At 46.1% G+C, this 16,128-nt stretch overlaps 1 protein-coding gene across 11 annotated transcripts in view; it reads right to left on the reverse strand.

Annotated features, from left to right (window-relative positions):
• PRRC2C (proline rich coiled-coil 2C) overlaps positions 1 to 16,128 on the reverse strand; it is an 80,865-nt gene that overhangs the window by 37,872 nt on the left and 26,865 nt on the right. For all 11 annotated transcript variants that reach the window (XM_077332587.1, XM_077332584.1, XM_077332583.1 and 8 more), the window contains exons 7-16: positions 14,604 to 14,683; positions 14,061 to 14,194; positions 13,884 to 13,971; positions 13,437 to 13,542; positions 11,561 to 11,635; positions 10,405 to 10,942; positions 9,694 to 9,854; positions 5,686 to 5,941; positions 4,189 to 4,402; positions 780 to 3,158 (exon numbers count right to left, since the gene is read on the reverse strand). In XM_077332587.1, coding sequence (XP_077188702.1) covers positions 780 to 3,158; positions 4,189 to 4,402; positions 5,686 to 5,941; positions 9,694 to 9,854; positions 10,405 to 10,942; positions 11,561 to 11,635; positions 13,437 to 13,542; positions 13,884 to 13,971; positions 14,061 to 14,194; positions 14,604 to 14,683 — 4,031 coding nt within the window. The remainder of the gene's footprint in view (positions 1 to 779; positions 3,159 to 4,188; positions 4,403 to 5,685; positions 5,942 to 9,693; positions 9,855 to 10,404; positions 10,943 to 11,560; positions 11,636 to 13,436; positions 13,543 to 13,883; positions 13,972 to 14,060; positions 14,195 to 14,603; positions 14,684 to 16,128) is intronic.

The raw sequence follows: 16,128 nt of genomic DNA on the forward strand, positions 1-16,128 counted from the left end.
AGCACGACTCCCAAGTTTGAACCTGAAACATACTGTACGTGTTAAACCTCTGCTCAATACAGACGTTCACCCACAGCCGCTATCCAAAGCTCACTTTGTTAATTGCTTTATGTGTTATTAGGAACACTGATAATATGCCAGATGTTGTCAGGACAATAGCTACAGACTTGCCATCTTCTGGGTAAATGTGCCAGCTTTCTAAATGCTGCATAATAAACGGGGGGGGGGGGGGGGGAGATCATATTTATGAATGGAAAAAAATAGAGCTTGATGAATGTGCTTTTAAGTGTTCAGAACTGATTCCTTCACAGCATATTTCAACATAATGAAAGAAAAGTTCTTCATTGAGTCAGTTCAAATTATAGAACTGCAGACTGCCTGCCGAATGTTTGAGCTCCTTAACTTCCGTAACTAAAAACATGCAAATTCTACAGTAACGGCATAAACTCATGATCTGCAAAATGTCCTATCATTAATAGCAGCCAAGTTCAAAATCCTTGCTGTTTCATACCTGAGGGCTTTAAAGAGAGACATTTTAGCTGCTGGCTCTTCAACCTAGATAGACTTGAGGAAGAACCATTGCCTCTGGAAGGAGAATTCCACTTTTCTCATTAACACCACCTTACTTTCTCCTTTATTTCATAAATAGCATGCTAAAATTAAGCACTTCAGGGGGTCATATATTCAAATCCAATCTGCTTAATTAAAACAGCTGCCTCATTTTTAAAAATTAAACTACCGTCCCGTGTTAGCCGACCAATAAAGCGAGGCACGCTTACCCTCTTTTCCCACTTCTTATGGGCGGGCCATTCCTCCTGTCGTTTCGTGGCCCCGAGAAGTTCCGTCCAGGCTTGGGGGGTCCGCTGTTGCCACGGCGGTTCTGCCGGTCAATCCCAGGGCGCTGACTGGAAAAGCTTCTTTTGGCTATTTCCCTCTTCGGGGCGAGGGTGCTTTCCCCTGCCTTCACAGTGACCTGCGCTGTCACATCCGCCAATTTCTTCTCGTCTCTCTCCCGCCTCTCGTTGAAGTCACTGCTTTCGGAAGCGGTCTCCCACTCTTCGTTGGCTTGGTCAGAGGAGTTCTGATTGGACAGGTCCGGCGTCTTGCTCCCCGAAACGTCCAAAGAAGCGCTTGGCAGCTCGTTAACCGCATTGCTCACTGCAGTGCTTGACGATGAGCTAGTCGTGGCTTCATTGATCTTTGAGGCAGCCTCTCTTTCTTTGAGACGCCTAAAGCGCGGTGGCTTGTCTTGCCTGGGGGGCCGTGCGGGCCTTTGCTTCCGGGGCCTTTCCCGAGCAGGGTCAAACTTCCGCTCAAACTTGGCAGGTGGCCTTTTATCCAGGGGGACAGAATTGTAATGCTCGTGCCTTCGCGGGGGATCCCCATCTTCAACTCTGGGTATTTCCATTGGCCTGGGGTTCCACTGATTCTCTCTGTAGGCGGGTCTCCTAAGGGTAGATGGTCGAGGCGGACGACCAACAGGATCTCGGCCTCCGCGCCTGAACATTCCCCCCCTGCCACGTCTAGAAGGTTCTCCTTTGGGAAGGAAACCAGGTTTGGGCTTGTTCTCATCCTCCCGCATATAAACTTTGTCTGGCGTCCTACTGTCCCCTCGGATGTTATTTTCAGCCTTGAAAGACGGCAAGGCTTTGGCAGGTTTCTTGAGATCTGCCTTCTCTTCCCTCTTGGGGTGTTTTCCTTTGCTCAAGCTGTCCTTGTCTGAAAGAAGGGTGTCACTTGCGCTTTCGTGCACTTCGCTGTCAGAGTCGGTTTCTGAACCCCTCTGCCTCCGACGCTTGGGAACGACCTCAAAATCAGAGCTCTCACTACGGGTTTCACTCTCTTCTCTCTGTCTGAGAGGACCGGAAGGCACGTGTTCCACTCTAGGCTTAGTGTCTCTGTAATGTGGGTAATCTCTGTTGTGGCCCCTCCCTCCCCGGCCCCTGCCTCCGTAAGAGCCTCTATAGCTGCGGCCCCTGGAATAATACTCTCCACGGCCTCTGCCTCTATATCCCTGGTCAGGGAACCAGTCCCGATCCCTGGCTTCTCTCCAATACGCTCTGGGGGGCAAGCCAGGCTCCCTTTTCACAGGCCTAGTTTCCATACGAAGCTTCTCTACGGGCCGTTCTTTATTGTTCACGACTTTATCTGCCTGTTTTTCTTCCTTTACTGTGCTGACGGGCGGCTGGACTGGTGGCGGCTGGGCAGGAAGGGGAGGCGGCTCAACGGCTGCCTGTGGACTCGGTGGCTGGGGGACCACTGGTGGGGGTGCCGGGGCTGCAGAGGGCTGCTGAGGCACAGGTGGAGCTTCTGTTGTCTGCTGTGCAAGGGGCTGCGGAACAGCAGGAGTAACTGCAGCCTGCACAGGAGTCTCTGCACACACCGAGGCTTGTGGTGTGCTTGGCAGCACCTTTTTACTTTCAACGACCGTCTGCTCTGGCTCAGGCTTGGTAGAAGGCACTGGAGGTGGCTCCCGTTTCTCAACCTTGAAAACTCTTTCGCTGGCCAGCTTTTCCCCCTCCCTTTCCTTCTTCTGCTCCCGCTCTTCTCTTTGCTCGCGCTCCTCTTTCATGTCTCGAAGGATGGGCTTCTTGATAGGACCGGACCTTCTCACTGGCCTGCTGCTACCTTCTTCTCTTCTGCCGTACCCTGGCCTTGGACCCCATCGAGTTTCAGATTTAGGCTTGAAGGGTTTTTCAGGTTTCGGACCTTCCAGCAATCGATTACTGGCGAACCCTTCTTTTTTTGGTTTGCTCTCCTGTCTTTCCACAATCGGCTCTTTTGCCTCGAGGGGCCTACTGCTCACTTTGGGAATGCTTGCTTGTGGTTCATTTTGTTGCTCTTCTGATTTCAGAGACTGGCTTGACCCGTGAGAGATGCTCCTCTTCAAGGAAGAACTGCTCTCTTCTACGAACGCCTGCTCTTCCTGAGAGCTCTGGGTGACCGTTTCCGCAACTATTTCAAAGCCGACTGCAGGAACAGGTGTCTCCGTTTTCTGAGGCTGTGCATCTTCCGAAGGTCTTGCTGAAGTCTTCTGAATGTCCCCTTCGCTCGGTTCTTTGAAGAAGTCTGCTTTGGGGTGGGAGTCCAACTGTTTGGGTTCTACAGGGTAAACCTCTTGAACAGGCATCTGGTCTTGTTCGAGAAATGACTCGGCCCTAAAAGAAAGGCACATGTTTAGCTACAGCTTTTTAACTACGATGACACACTGGGAAGATACACACCAAGCATCCTGCAAAACTACAGCACCCGTCCAGAAAAGTGAAAAGGCATCCTGACAGAAGCAGATAACCCTACAGCAGGGGTAGCCAACCCGTGGCCCTCCAGATGCACATGGACTACAATTCCCATGAGCCCCTGCCAGCAAATGCTGGCAGGGGCTCATGGGAATTGTAGTCCATGGGCATCTGGAGGGCCACAGGTTGGTTACCCCTGCCCTACAGGACAGACCCAACACAGAGAGCGACAGAATGACCCTGGTCACCACCTACCACTGACAGCTATCTATATCCCCCTCAGAAGATGATCCTTTCCTCTCATTGACTGGGGCTGTGTGAGGGGAGGGGATTAGGCCTTGGCTTTCAGGCAATCCCCCAAACTGAAGCCAACACTCACCAGCTACAACAGAAATGTGAACCCTCCAAAGCTAACCCTTCACCCTAATCCACTCAAGGGACTCTATTTGGTTGGGATCTGATGGGAACTTAGGATGGTCAGCAGGCTCGCTATATGTAAGAGTTCCTCTACACGGGCTGATGTACACTATTTAAGATTTCTCATCATCAGTGGCAAAGAACCTACACTCAGCCTCCAGCACAATCCTTGTCAGAAGTTATTTGGCTAATATTTGCAACCCTTCACTTTTGAGAATCAGGATGATTGCAGTAATGCCTCTACTGTCAAGTATATCCAACTTTACTGCTAACCATGAGAAATAGCAGAATGATCTGTAACTGCTCCTGGCCCGGAACATACATTGATCAGGTAAGCTGGGGGTAGTCCAGGAAAACATGCTTGTTTCCGAGACACCATTAAAAGACTTCCACAAAAAGAGAGGAAATAATGATCTTTTACAATATGGGAAATGACAGCTTGATGAAAAGGGGCACAAGAGGCCTTAGAACTGTGTGTGATGGGGAAGGAGAAGCATGCCTACAGCAATGTAAGCCATGTAATCCTCAAGCTTACCGCAGGTCTTCTGTTTCTTCTGCCAACTTTGGAGGGGTTGTAGCCTGCTGAGGCTCTGCATGGGGATAAGGATCTGATCCCCACATTATGCGTGATTCAGACAGCGGTATACCGTGCTCCCTTGCTGACCGAGAAACGTGATCCAATGAATCGGAAGCAGCCCCTGCCCCTTCCAGCTGGTCCCTCCTCAGAAGTGGCTTCGGAGGTATGATTCCTGCAACAAAAACATGTGTATAAAGAAGTTGAACCTAATGGCCTGAAATGGGCATTTAAGCAGCTGACTCTGGAGACAGGCTAACTAGAGCAGGGGTCATCAACCCCCGGTCCGCAGCCCGGTACTGGGCCACGAAGGCCTCGGTACCGGGCTGCCGGCAGCCGCGCCTGCCTCCCCCCCCCCCATAGCAAGAAGCTCGCCAGGCCCCGGGCGAAGCGGCCGCCAAAGCAGCCGCTTCCCTTGCAGCCCAGCGAGCTTCTTACTGTGAGAGGCAGGCATAGCTACCAGCATGCCAGCAAACACAAATGTGCATGTGCGGAGCTGCCGCGCATGTGCGTTAGCGCTCCGTGCTGGTGAAAACGTGCACGCGCAGCACCCGGACTAGCAGCTCTCCCCCAACCCCGGAGGCTGTCCTCAACCGGATAATGGTTGGGGACCGCTGGACTAGAACATGCAATAGTAAGTCACAGCCTCTTCCACTAGGGAGGGGCTGTGGCTCAAGAAAAAGAGTTGGTTCTTATATGTCGCTTTTCTCTACCCAAAGGAGGCTCAAAGCAGCTTACAGTCACCTTCCCTTTCCTCTCCCCACAACAGACACCCTGTGAAGTGGGGGTGAGACTGAGAGAGCCCTGATATCACTGCTCAGTCAGAACAGTTTTATCAGCGCCATGGTGCGCCCAAGGTCACCCAGCTGGCTGCATGTGGGGGAGTGCAGAATCGAACCCGGCATGCCAGATTAGAAGTCTGCACTCCTAACCAAATTGGCTCTCAAAGCATCTGCTTAGCAGGCAGAAGTCCCCAGGTCCATATCCCCAGGTAGAAGATGATGTGAAAGACCTCGGGCCTCAGACCCTGACCAGCTGCTGCCTACCAAGGTAGACAATACTGACTTTGACAGACTCGTGCTCTGAGCACAGCCAACTGGGTTTAGTGTATCAGAAACCCCAGCTGAGGGGTTACAAAGTAGACCCACTTCAGTAGCAGCAGTTAGGCAATTATGAGATACTGTCCCTAATAACTCCTGCCAGCAGACCTCCCTGTCCAGTCGCACGTTATAAAAGACAAAACTGTGGCTAATTTCCCATTTTTAAGAGACAGAGAAAAAACACCCCACCCCACACCCACCTTGCGTTTTTATTACGCTTCCCTTGCGTTTTTATTACGCCTATTAAGGATGTGCAGAGATTTGGGGTGGCTGCCGGTTGCCACAGAGTACTCTTTTAAACAACTACAACAAGGCTCTGGTTTCACTAGTAACAAGAGTAATATTCGATGAGCTGTACCTGGATGCATGGGAGGCATATCCATAGCAGGCCTTCCCGACATCATTCGTGGATCCACATAAGATTGCATCATGAGCCACCGCGGATCAAAACCCATAGAAGCCAAATGCGGGGGGTGGGGCTGCATGGGTTGATACAGTGGTCTGTGCTGTGGTGGGGGAACAGGGCCACTGGAAGGCTGTGCCGGCGTGGACTGTGGTGGCAGGACCCCTTGCTGCTGCTGCTGCTGCTGCCATTGCTGCTGCTTCATCTGCTCCTACAAAAAAGATTTAAAAAAAAATTCCCAAAAAAATGTCTGACAACATCAAAGTAGCCTTGATTATCTTCTCCTGTGAAAACCCCGCGCTTAACTTCCAGCTGATGCATGTGACAATCTGGGTGGGCACTGGGGCAGGGTAAGAATGGGATTGTTCAGCTGAAGGCATGGCCTCTTCTGCTCCCAGCTAATAAATCACTCTTGTTTGTTGGGTACGGCTACCTGTTTGGCCTGCGGCATGTGTACAACTTTGAGCAATGCAGCTTACGCTAACTCAAGAGCACTGTGTGTATGTAAGGTGGCAGGACAGAAGTTGGTAAAGGCAAACAGAAGCAAAGATTGCGCCCATCCTATGTTTAATACAACTTCCATCCCATGTGGTAAGATGGAAGAGTTTCCTGAGGGGGACACTGCGAACACTGTGCTTTGCCAGGACTTCTGTAACCAATGACTTTCTCTAAAATAAGCTTTTAGTCGTTGCTGGTGTGACTGAAATCCAGCTGGATGACACTGTAGACTATCTCAAACACCTCAGCTGAGCCTCTGGTCTCTCATCAACCCTAAACTCGGGCTTGATACAGTCCTGGGCACGAACCCTCTGCTTCTATAGCAGCCAGTTTTGACTAAATGCATCTTGCACTGTTTATGTATTTACTGTATGTATGGCGCATATATTGTAGCCCAGAGGCGCTAGAATTATCCAGCAACCAGGCAAGGTATGTTCAGACGTGGTTTGCCATTACCTGCCTTCAAATCACGACCCTAGAATTTCTTGGAGGTCTCCCATCCAAATACTAGCTGGGATCAGCCCTGCTTAGCTTTTGAGAGCTGACAAGATGAGGCTTGCGTGAGCTATCCTGGTCAGGGCTGCATATCTTGCACTAGGTTTCTGGGACAGGCGGTTAAGGGCTCCAACTGGTTTGCCATCCACCTACCTATGCCAAAGTCTGCTGGTGAGGACTGCTGCAGATACAGTGTTGAGGGCTCCTAGGTTGGGGGAATTTGAGGGGGAATTCAAGATCAACAATGAGGCTGTTATGCAAAGCTCAGAGCTTGATTGGTCTCATTGTAATGAGCCTGACACATGAGAAAGGGACCTACACTGGTCCTGTTTTTCTTTTGTACCGAGAGTATGATTCTAATGCCCTAAGCCAGACAACCGAGGCTAGCCTGGTCTCAACAATCCTCAGAAGCTAAGCTGGCTCGGCCCTGGTTGGAACTTGAATGGGAGACCACCAAGGGACTCCTTGGTGGTCTCTATGCACAGGAAGGCAATGTTAATATCTCTTAGCTTGGAAATCCTAGGGGGTCACTTAAGTTGGCTGCATTTTGAGGGTACTTTACAAACCCAAGTCCCAGGTGACCTGATTAGCAGAGTAGAGTTAAAGTGAGTGTCATGGTCAGTCTCTCATCTGCTGAATGCTTCACTAGATACCTCCTTTACTTTCACAAGAACCAGTTAGGTTGGTTGACTCCCAGAGAACAGAAAGATCTAACAGGTTTCTAGAATGTGACCAGGGTGCTGGTGTAATTTCAGCCATGACTCTTAAAAGCCTTCGTAACGTTTTGAAAAGGGAACTGGGGAGGGGGGATGAGGCGAGAGATATCATTGCTGTTTGTCTAAAAGGGACGTTTATTGAGGCTTTGGATACAGAGCGAGTTTTTAAACAAAACTGCAGCACTGTGCTTTGAAGTCTGTTGTTTGCGAATGTGATTGTCTACCTGGTTCTACTTCAAGCCACCCTGAGCTTTATGGAAGGACTGGGTTTAAATCCCTTAACAAATACATAAACATTTTGATAAGTTGCAAAAGTTCTCTTGCTAGAAGTGTATTCAACAGGGCAGGAACAATTTGCAGGAGTCTTCTGAGCCATGTTCACAGCTCTTTTCTGTTAGCCAAAACCAAGAATCACATGATGCCCCCAATCTTCAAAAGTCAACACAAGGAACCTTGTGGCATTGACCACAGTTATGACTGGTGCATATGTGATCATGCTTAAGGTCACCAAGGGAAGAGTAGGGGAAATCTGAATGCAACACAGGCAAAGGCAGAAGGGGCAGAGAGAGCATGCAATCTCACGGCTCACACTGTCTCTCTTAAGCGCAGTGCATAGAGATTGTAGCTTGCACTTGGGCCTATTAAGACAAAGGAAGGGAGCAAAAGAGGCAATACCTGGAAGGGACAGTGCTTTCAATACCGAGAGGCACAACAGAACTGGACCATTAAATCAGTCAGTCCGTCTCATGTGTAAGTTATAGTCATACTACCTTAACATCTGCATGTTTTCATAAACACGGCAGAGGCAAACTAGAATAACTAGATACTTGTACAAAGTACAACGTTTACAAAGAACTTCCAAAAGTGCTTATATAGGATATATATTGTACCTTGTTTATACCCCAGGCTTTTCCCCCAAGGGAGGCCAAAAGGAGTTTGCATTGTTCTCGCTTCCATTTTCTCCTCCCAACAACCCTGTAATGTTGCACCGAGAGTGCAGCGCAAGGTCACCCAGATAGCTTCCATGGCAGCTAGTCTGACACTCTAACCACTACATCATACTTGATCTTATCAGGCACTGTATATTACACAAACCTATTATTATTTATCACACTCCTATGCTGCTTGAGGCAGCTTACAACATTAACTATCAAAAACTGTTTGGGGCAGATAGTAGGGAATGCTTACAATCAAAATTCCTGATTATTAAATTTCAACTTTAGCCAGAAGGATGCCTCTTTTAGACCCACCTGATCCAGCCACGTGGATTCATGTCATGGCAGCTTTGCAGTTACCCCGCTGAACTGCGGCTAGACTACTGTAACTTCCTCTACATGGGTCTGACCTTGAATACCTCTAAAGCATCAGAGCAGGAGTGCACACTTTGACCTACTCTGCAGTCATTCCAATGGTTACACGTTAGTTTCTGGGTTCAGTTCAAGACGCAGGTAATCACCTACCAAGCTCTTCAGGGTCCTGGACCTGCCTATCTGAAGGATCACCTCTCCTGATAGGCTTTGTTGTCCAAAGGTCTAAAGGAGCCATCCTTCAGTTCTAAACGTCAGAATTTAATCATCCGGATTTTGGGTTACAAGTATTCACTGCCGTCTGCACCAGACAGAGGCTAAACTTTATTCTAGATCGGCTTGTTCAATAAGTGATGGAAGCAAGCGTTCATGTTCACATGAGCCAAGTGCTCATATTCACACAAGCAAAACCTCCTTCAGGGTTAGAATGACAACTCCCATACTTCTACCTTTTTGTAGAGAATATAAAATGGAATTATTTAAAAGGGTTTTAAAAAAATTAATTAAGGTTGAAAATTATGTCAGTGAAATTTAAGGGCGGTCTTCGTTATACAGAACCTGCTGTGCATACTGCAACATCTCCCAATGTTTATTGCAGCATCTACTCGTGATCCAGCTGTTTCTTGAGTGTATTGTGTTGCTTCCCAGTCTTGTAATTCTTGCATAGAATGATAGAGTTGGAAGGGATCTCTGGGGTCATCTAGTCCAACCCCCCTCCCCCCGCACAACGCAAGACCTCACATTCCTCTGAGTATTCTACTGTGGTTTTAATGCAAGGTTTGCCAATTTTGTGGAGCTAAACATATTTTACCAGTCTTACAGCACTGTTTTAGCTGCAATACACACTGAGGCTCAGGGTCAAAGGCAGACTGACAATCAAGCACATAAATACATAAGCAAGTATCTAGACATGAGCTTTAGCAGAAGAAAGGAAAGCAACCTTTTACCTGTTGCCTCTGAAACCTTGGCGGCAGTGATTTCTGATACTGTTTTTGATAGCCAGAGGAAATAGCAGGGCGAGGCTGAGCACCTGCGTCTGGCTCACTTTCATGGGAACCCTCTCTTTCACTGCTACTGCTCTCTTGTGGGGCAGAAACAGCCTGACTCTCTAGCGAAGGAGAAAACAGAGGGGGAGGGGAGGCAAAGATTAGTACTACATACAATGCACATCCAAAAAAGTAGACAAGTTTTACACACTGAAAATTCACTTTAATAACCTTAAATAATAACCCCACAGGACACTATGAAGAAGCAATACTAAAAATGGAATGGACAGAGCTGCATAAATATGGCACAGACTCGGAAAACATTAGTCAAGGGAAACAAGAGAGTAAGCTGGGGCATGTAGCCAGAATGCAATGCAGAAAGGCCTCATTAATGCACAGTGATCCCAGCTTATCACTCGACTGAGCTATGGCTGCACGACACATCTCACCTTGAACTTTATAAACAAGACTGGATTCTGAAAAGCAGCAGGTCAGGCATAAGCCCAGTGATACACTAGAGATCCAAAGCAGTTGCATGTATGCGCTACCTAAATCTGCGTGCTCACATGGTTGGCTTCTTTTTGGTGTTACAATTTGACACTGAAGCAGCTCCCACGGCAAAAGCATTACGCTGTTGTTCAATTAAGAAAACCCAGAAGAGTCAATACAGACCTTTCTCCTCCTTATTGCTGCTTTCGCCTTCGGGTGCCTTCTCTACTATTGGAGGTGGTGAGACTGCCTTCTGAGGCTCGGATATCTCAGCTTTGGATTCTTCCTCCACTTTGTCTTTTTCCTCTTTTTCTCCTTCCTTCTCGGGCTCCTTCTCAGGCTCCTTCTCTGGCTCTTGGGCTTTCTCCTCTTCGCTCTCATTTTCTATTATTTTGTCTCTCTCCTTTTCTTTCTCCTTTTCCTTCTCTTTTTCACTTTCCTTCTCATTCACTTTTTCTTTTGGTGGGTCTTCCCGGGATGGTTTTGATACGCAGCCGAATTTCTCGTTGAGTCGCTTTAGTTTCTCAGCGCACGCTGCTTTCCTTTGCTCTTCCATCCTTCGCTCCTCCTCCTCTCGCCTCTTACGGGCTCGCTCAACTGCTGCGGATATTTCAGCTTGCTGCCTTCGCCTCTGCTTCCAAATCTCATCCTCGTCGGGTACTGGCCTAGGAGGGAAAGGGCCTTGTCTCCCTGGCCCAGCCAGACGATCTGGAAGTGGATGCTATAGTTTTTAAAAATAAAAACAAGATGAGTGAGAATTAAAATATCTTACACCAAACATGCAGAAAATGGCTCTCTAGCCTTTTCCTAATCCGTCTTGGAAGGGGGAAGCGGTAGCACAACTTCTAAACTATACACTATTAGAAAGCTGCTCTTGCCTTGCTGATGCTCTCTCCCGTATTCTCAGATTACGTCTAGGAAGAGGAGTGGCTGATCACAAGCAATGTGAGAAAATACTAGGAATCACTGAATCTCAGTCCCCCTTCTCCTACACAGAGCCAAACAATAAGAGGACACCTTCATCCCAACCAGGAATCAGTTCACAGCTTCAAAAGAACAGCACTGTTTTAGAACACTTTTCAATCATTTTTAAGCCTGACACGCAAACTGTGCAGAGAAAAAAAAAGGCAAATGCTATAGAAATGCTGGCCAGCAAGAGTTCCATTAATACGTCCAGTCCTGTGCTGAAACAAATCTTTAGCTCCCCTATGCCCACTTTTATTAATCTATTTTAAAGAACTGAGAAGATGTAGATCTGAATGAGATCGTGACGTGTTGTGCTGACTCCTTTTCCTTTCCTGGGGATGACTGTGGCTGGCATTTTAAAGGCTGCTTATACCTGAACAGATTTTGGATGAAGGCCAGGACCGGTCCTCTCAAGCACTGAAGACTGCGATGACAACAAACCCCGCTCCTATTGGATCAGGAAAATAAGAGAATACAAACTCTTACAAAAATAACTAAACAGAAAGGGAATGATATAAGCACAAGGGCAAATACGCAAGGAGAGCAAAGCTCTTTTTCAATGGCTTGCTTTTTTACTGTGGTTTTTAATTTAAGCTGCCTCTAGCAGGACTCTGAACAGGCAGCAAAGGAAGGTTCTAAATCAAAATAAATGGATATTCAGATACACTTTTCTCCATCGATGCATGCTTGAGTGTATCTTATTGAGTTACATGTTCTCACCACTATTATTTCTCTTTTATATGTATGCTTTAAAACAAGCATCAGGAAACTCTACTTTCAAGATGGAAGTTTAACATAGAGGAAGAAAAATGGGAAAACCATGGACAGAAGAAAGAGGATCTTATTTGGAAGACAACTAATCTTGGGCAAAAAGATTTCATAAAACAGCAACAAATTCTAGACCAGGCTATCTCAACCAGAATTTCGTGAAACCCTTGCTGGCCCTGGGTTTGCCAAATGGGTGGGAGTGAATTAATTTTTAATATATATTTTAAAACGGTTAAATATTGATCAGGTGATATGACCATATATGGTCATGTTGAACGCTCCCCCTTCCCCAAATGGCCAATGACCGGCCTGCAAGGGTCCTGGGTGGGTGTGTACACGGCTATGCTTCCCAACCATATTCTGCACGATCACACCACTTCTGGGTTTTTTTTTTAAGCATGAAGAAAGTTCCAGGAATTTCTCCATGGTAAAAAAGTTGAGAAAGGGTGTTCTACCCGCACCTTCTTCTGGATACACTGACTGGGCTCCTGTCTCCAATTCCCCATAAAATTCCCCATAAAAATCAACAAACACTAGGGCACGAATACTGTGTGTGATGACGATCTATTACAGATCAATGTTACTAGAAAGATTATCTCAGCATTCATGCACTGATAGCCCTCAGTAATGTGATTAGGATAGAGGCACAAGAGATTTGAAAGAAGAGCATTAATCTCTTCTGTGCGCATGAAGCCACCTTGTGCAGTATCAGATGGCTGGTCTCATCAAGGTCAGTACTGTCTACTCAGGCTGGCAGCAGCCCTCCAAGTTCTCAGTCAGATACTTTTCACATTACCTCCAGCCAGGTTCCTTAGGCTGAGGACTCAAGTTTGCATGCAAAGCACTAAACCAACCCTCCTTATTTAAGATGGTTTGTGCTGGTCTATCAAGGCTCCTCTCACACCCAGGTGCTTTCACATGACCTCCCTTCCTGAACCTTTTAACTGAAAATGATGAGGGTCTGAATGTGCAACCTTCTGCAGGCAAAGCAGTAGCTCTTCCACTGCTTCCTGGCCCCTCCCATGCACCCCACACTTTCAACTCTTGCAGCTACTGACTGTTTTTGTGCTGACTTTGGATAATGCTGGCTGTATGGAGAAGAGAGTTTTTACATCCAGAAAGTAGTATTTGAAAAGCTCTGTTCTCTCATTAAAATGACGATTCCGATTTTAACTCTTATTATATCTTTGCTTTTTGCTAGCTAGTACGCAAACATGGTCATGTACTTCAATGGTATAACCATACTGGGTTCCGTATAAAAACAGGATACGTAAATAGTTGTTATATGAACAAAACCTAATAGTTTTACTTACTAAAAACTTAACAAAAGCATTTATCCATTAAACTGAAGTATATGTTATATTTTTCAAAAAATTGAACTGTAAATTTAGTAAGAAAGTTGGCATGGTATATGTGGCTAGATTTCCAGCAATTTTTAACCTTCAGTTAATGGAAATTTTTAAAGGTAGTAAAAAATGTACCTGATCAAACTGATTGCATTTGCTATACGGTCCTTTGGAGGCACCTGACTGCATAGAAGCAGATGATTTACGATCCTCAACATCTTTCTTCTCTGTAGGTTCATGACTGCATGGGCGACACGCATGAAAATTAGATGGTTCCGAGCAGTCGCCTTTTAAGCCAACCCTGCTTTTGGATATTGTGTTAATCTCCTAACAAATGTGCAACTGCATTTGTCAGATGCATAGAGAACGGGAGTAAACACAAGTCACAGCATGCAAATCTCAAAACATCACAAGGTAAAGAGGTGCACCACAGTGATGCAAGTTAAACTGTGAAAGGTGAACAGGACCAGAAAGATGTATAATACAGGGGAGACCTAAGCAAACCACCTTCCACAGCCAAATCTAGTTCTTAGGCATGCAGATTAAGTTTCCTAAAATACATGCACACAGATAACCATTCACCTGCTATCCTGTTCTTTCTGGTTACTTCCTTGTTCATCATCATCACTGAAGTTCAACTGTTCAGTGTAATCTACCTCGCTTTGGGCTCCTACAGTAAAAATAAGTGATGTGAGGTTGGCACTGCAAACGCTTGCTATGTTAACCCACCTGAAGCTTTCCAGAAATTGACAGACTTACCAGCCCAGCCCTCATCAGCCTCAGCATCCAAGTTATCAAACTTGTCAAGTTCTTTCAGTTCACTAGCACTTAGGATGGCCGGGCGTTCGACAGCTTCTGAGGCCCACGAAGAGGGCCCTCTCCCCCTTGGCCCTCTAGAACAAACAAAAGGAACCATGTCAATATTTCCTATTCAAGTTAACAACTGGACAGAGTTAAGCACTAAAGGGTTTGGGGAGGAGGAGGCAGTTTTAGTTCACTGTTTTCCCAATTAATAGATGTCACAATCAATTTTAAGAAGCCAGTTTTTTCTTAAAGATGGGAAAAAGATGTCCTTCATGGTTGCATTTAAGTTTTGGATGCCTAGGATCTTCCTGCTGAAGAAGTATCACAAAGAGACAGTTTAAACAATTATTAATGGCATACACCAGCATTATACAATTTCAATGTACAATTCCTGTGTATAAACTAATGACTGCACCATTATTCAGGTCTGGTTTCATTATTATGCCAACTTGTGTTGAATAATCAACCACTGTAAGCTGAGCTCTGGCCAGTTCTTACCTGCTGGCCTCTGGTGGAGGAGGGAATCTGCTGGGGCCCGGGATTTGAGGATACGCCAATTTAGGATACTGGTTGAACATCTAGGAAGAGAAAACACATGTGCAAAAACTGTAACTATATGATTATGTTACAGCCAAGCCAACTCCAAAGTGTAACGTACAAGTGTTAAAGGCCTTTGGTAATTAGAATTGGGCTCCAGTTGTGCCAATGACATAACAACTCATGTGACAAGATGTCCTGCCAATATTCCTATGTCTAATTTTTTTTCTGCCAGGCATTTGGTTGAGACCGAGTGAAACCGGCAGCTTCTACAGGGCTCCTGCTCCCTCCCTCCCTCCTTCCCAGAAATCCATTCATGCATTCTGCCCCTGGACCTGTTTGCACTGTTAGAGTTATCTCTGTTACAGTAATTAATATTAATATTATTATTGCTGTGGTTATCTATACGTTATGGAAAAGCTAAGTTCCTTGTATTGTTTTCAACATTCTAGGTAAACCATCCTGAGCCTCAGAGGAGGGCGGTATATAAATACAAACAAACAAGCAAATTCTTTGTGCCTGTCAGAGTTGTAGACACTCAAAGCAAAGTTAGCACCAAAATCTCCTATGCTGCATCAGTATTTATGGAGGCTCAACACTGCCATATTTTGAAACAGATTTAACAAGACAAATTGGGGGGTGGGGGGGGGATATTCCAATAAAATTCCCTGGACTTTTGAACTGGGTTGCTATTCCCACTCTACTAAGATTGTGAGTGGGTAGGAAGGAAGGGATATGTCAGTGTTTGTCTTTTGTGGCCCTTCCTTGCATACCCAGGCAATTGCTGATCGCCACTCTGGGATGGTAGGTGAATTTCCTCCAGGCCAGGCTGGATTCTGGAAATTTTTTGGTGGGAAGCTCACTTGGGCATGAAATTGGGGTCACTGGGGGCTGGCAGGTAGTTGTGAGATCCTGCATTGTGCAGGGGGTTGGACTAGATTACCCTGGAGATCCCTTCCAACTCTTTTGTGACAATCTGGTGGGTATTAATGCAATCTGTTGGCTATCCAAGGACTCACCCTTGGCTAGGTTTTTATTGAAATATGTTGCTGTTACATCAAATAACAGTATATTTAAACTCCCAAGAGAAGATGTATAAACTTCAGATAACAATACAAAGGACTGCACAAACAGTATTTAAGAGATTTCCTATCTTTTCCAGTATTTTTTAAATAATGCAAATCATGCTCCTATATGTGGCTCTTGATAGATAGTATACTCAAGAAATCAGGCAGTGTCTGATTTACATTTTCTGAAGCACCTCAGTATTAAACCTCTGACTGCAATTCTATATGGGTTTGACCAAAGTCTATTTCTTTCAGTGACTACCCACTACAAGAGTAGATTCTGTCTCAATGCTGAAGCCTTTCAGTTTCTAACACAGGGATAGCTATGATGAGTCAGCTTCTAAACAAAATCTGAGAAATGAAAAAGAAACTACAATTCTCTGGAGGTAACCTAAACCAGAAAGGCTATTTAAATATTT

This window comes from Paroedura picta, chromosome 4, assembly GCF_049243985.1.
Source record: "Paroedura picta isolate Pp20150507F chromosome 4, Ppicta_v3.0, whole genome shotgun sequence".
NCBI lineage: Eukaryota > Metazoa > Chordata > Lepidosauria > Squamata > Gekkonidae > Paroedura > Paroedura picta.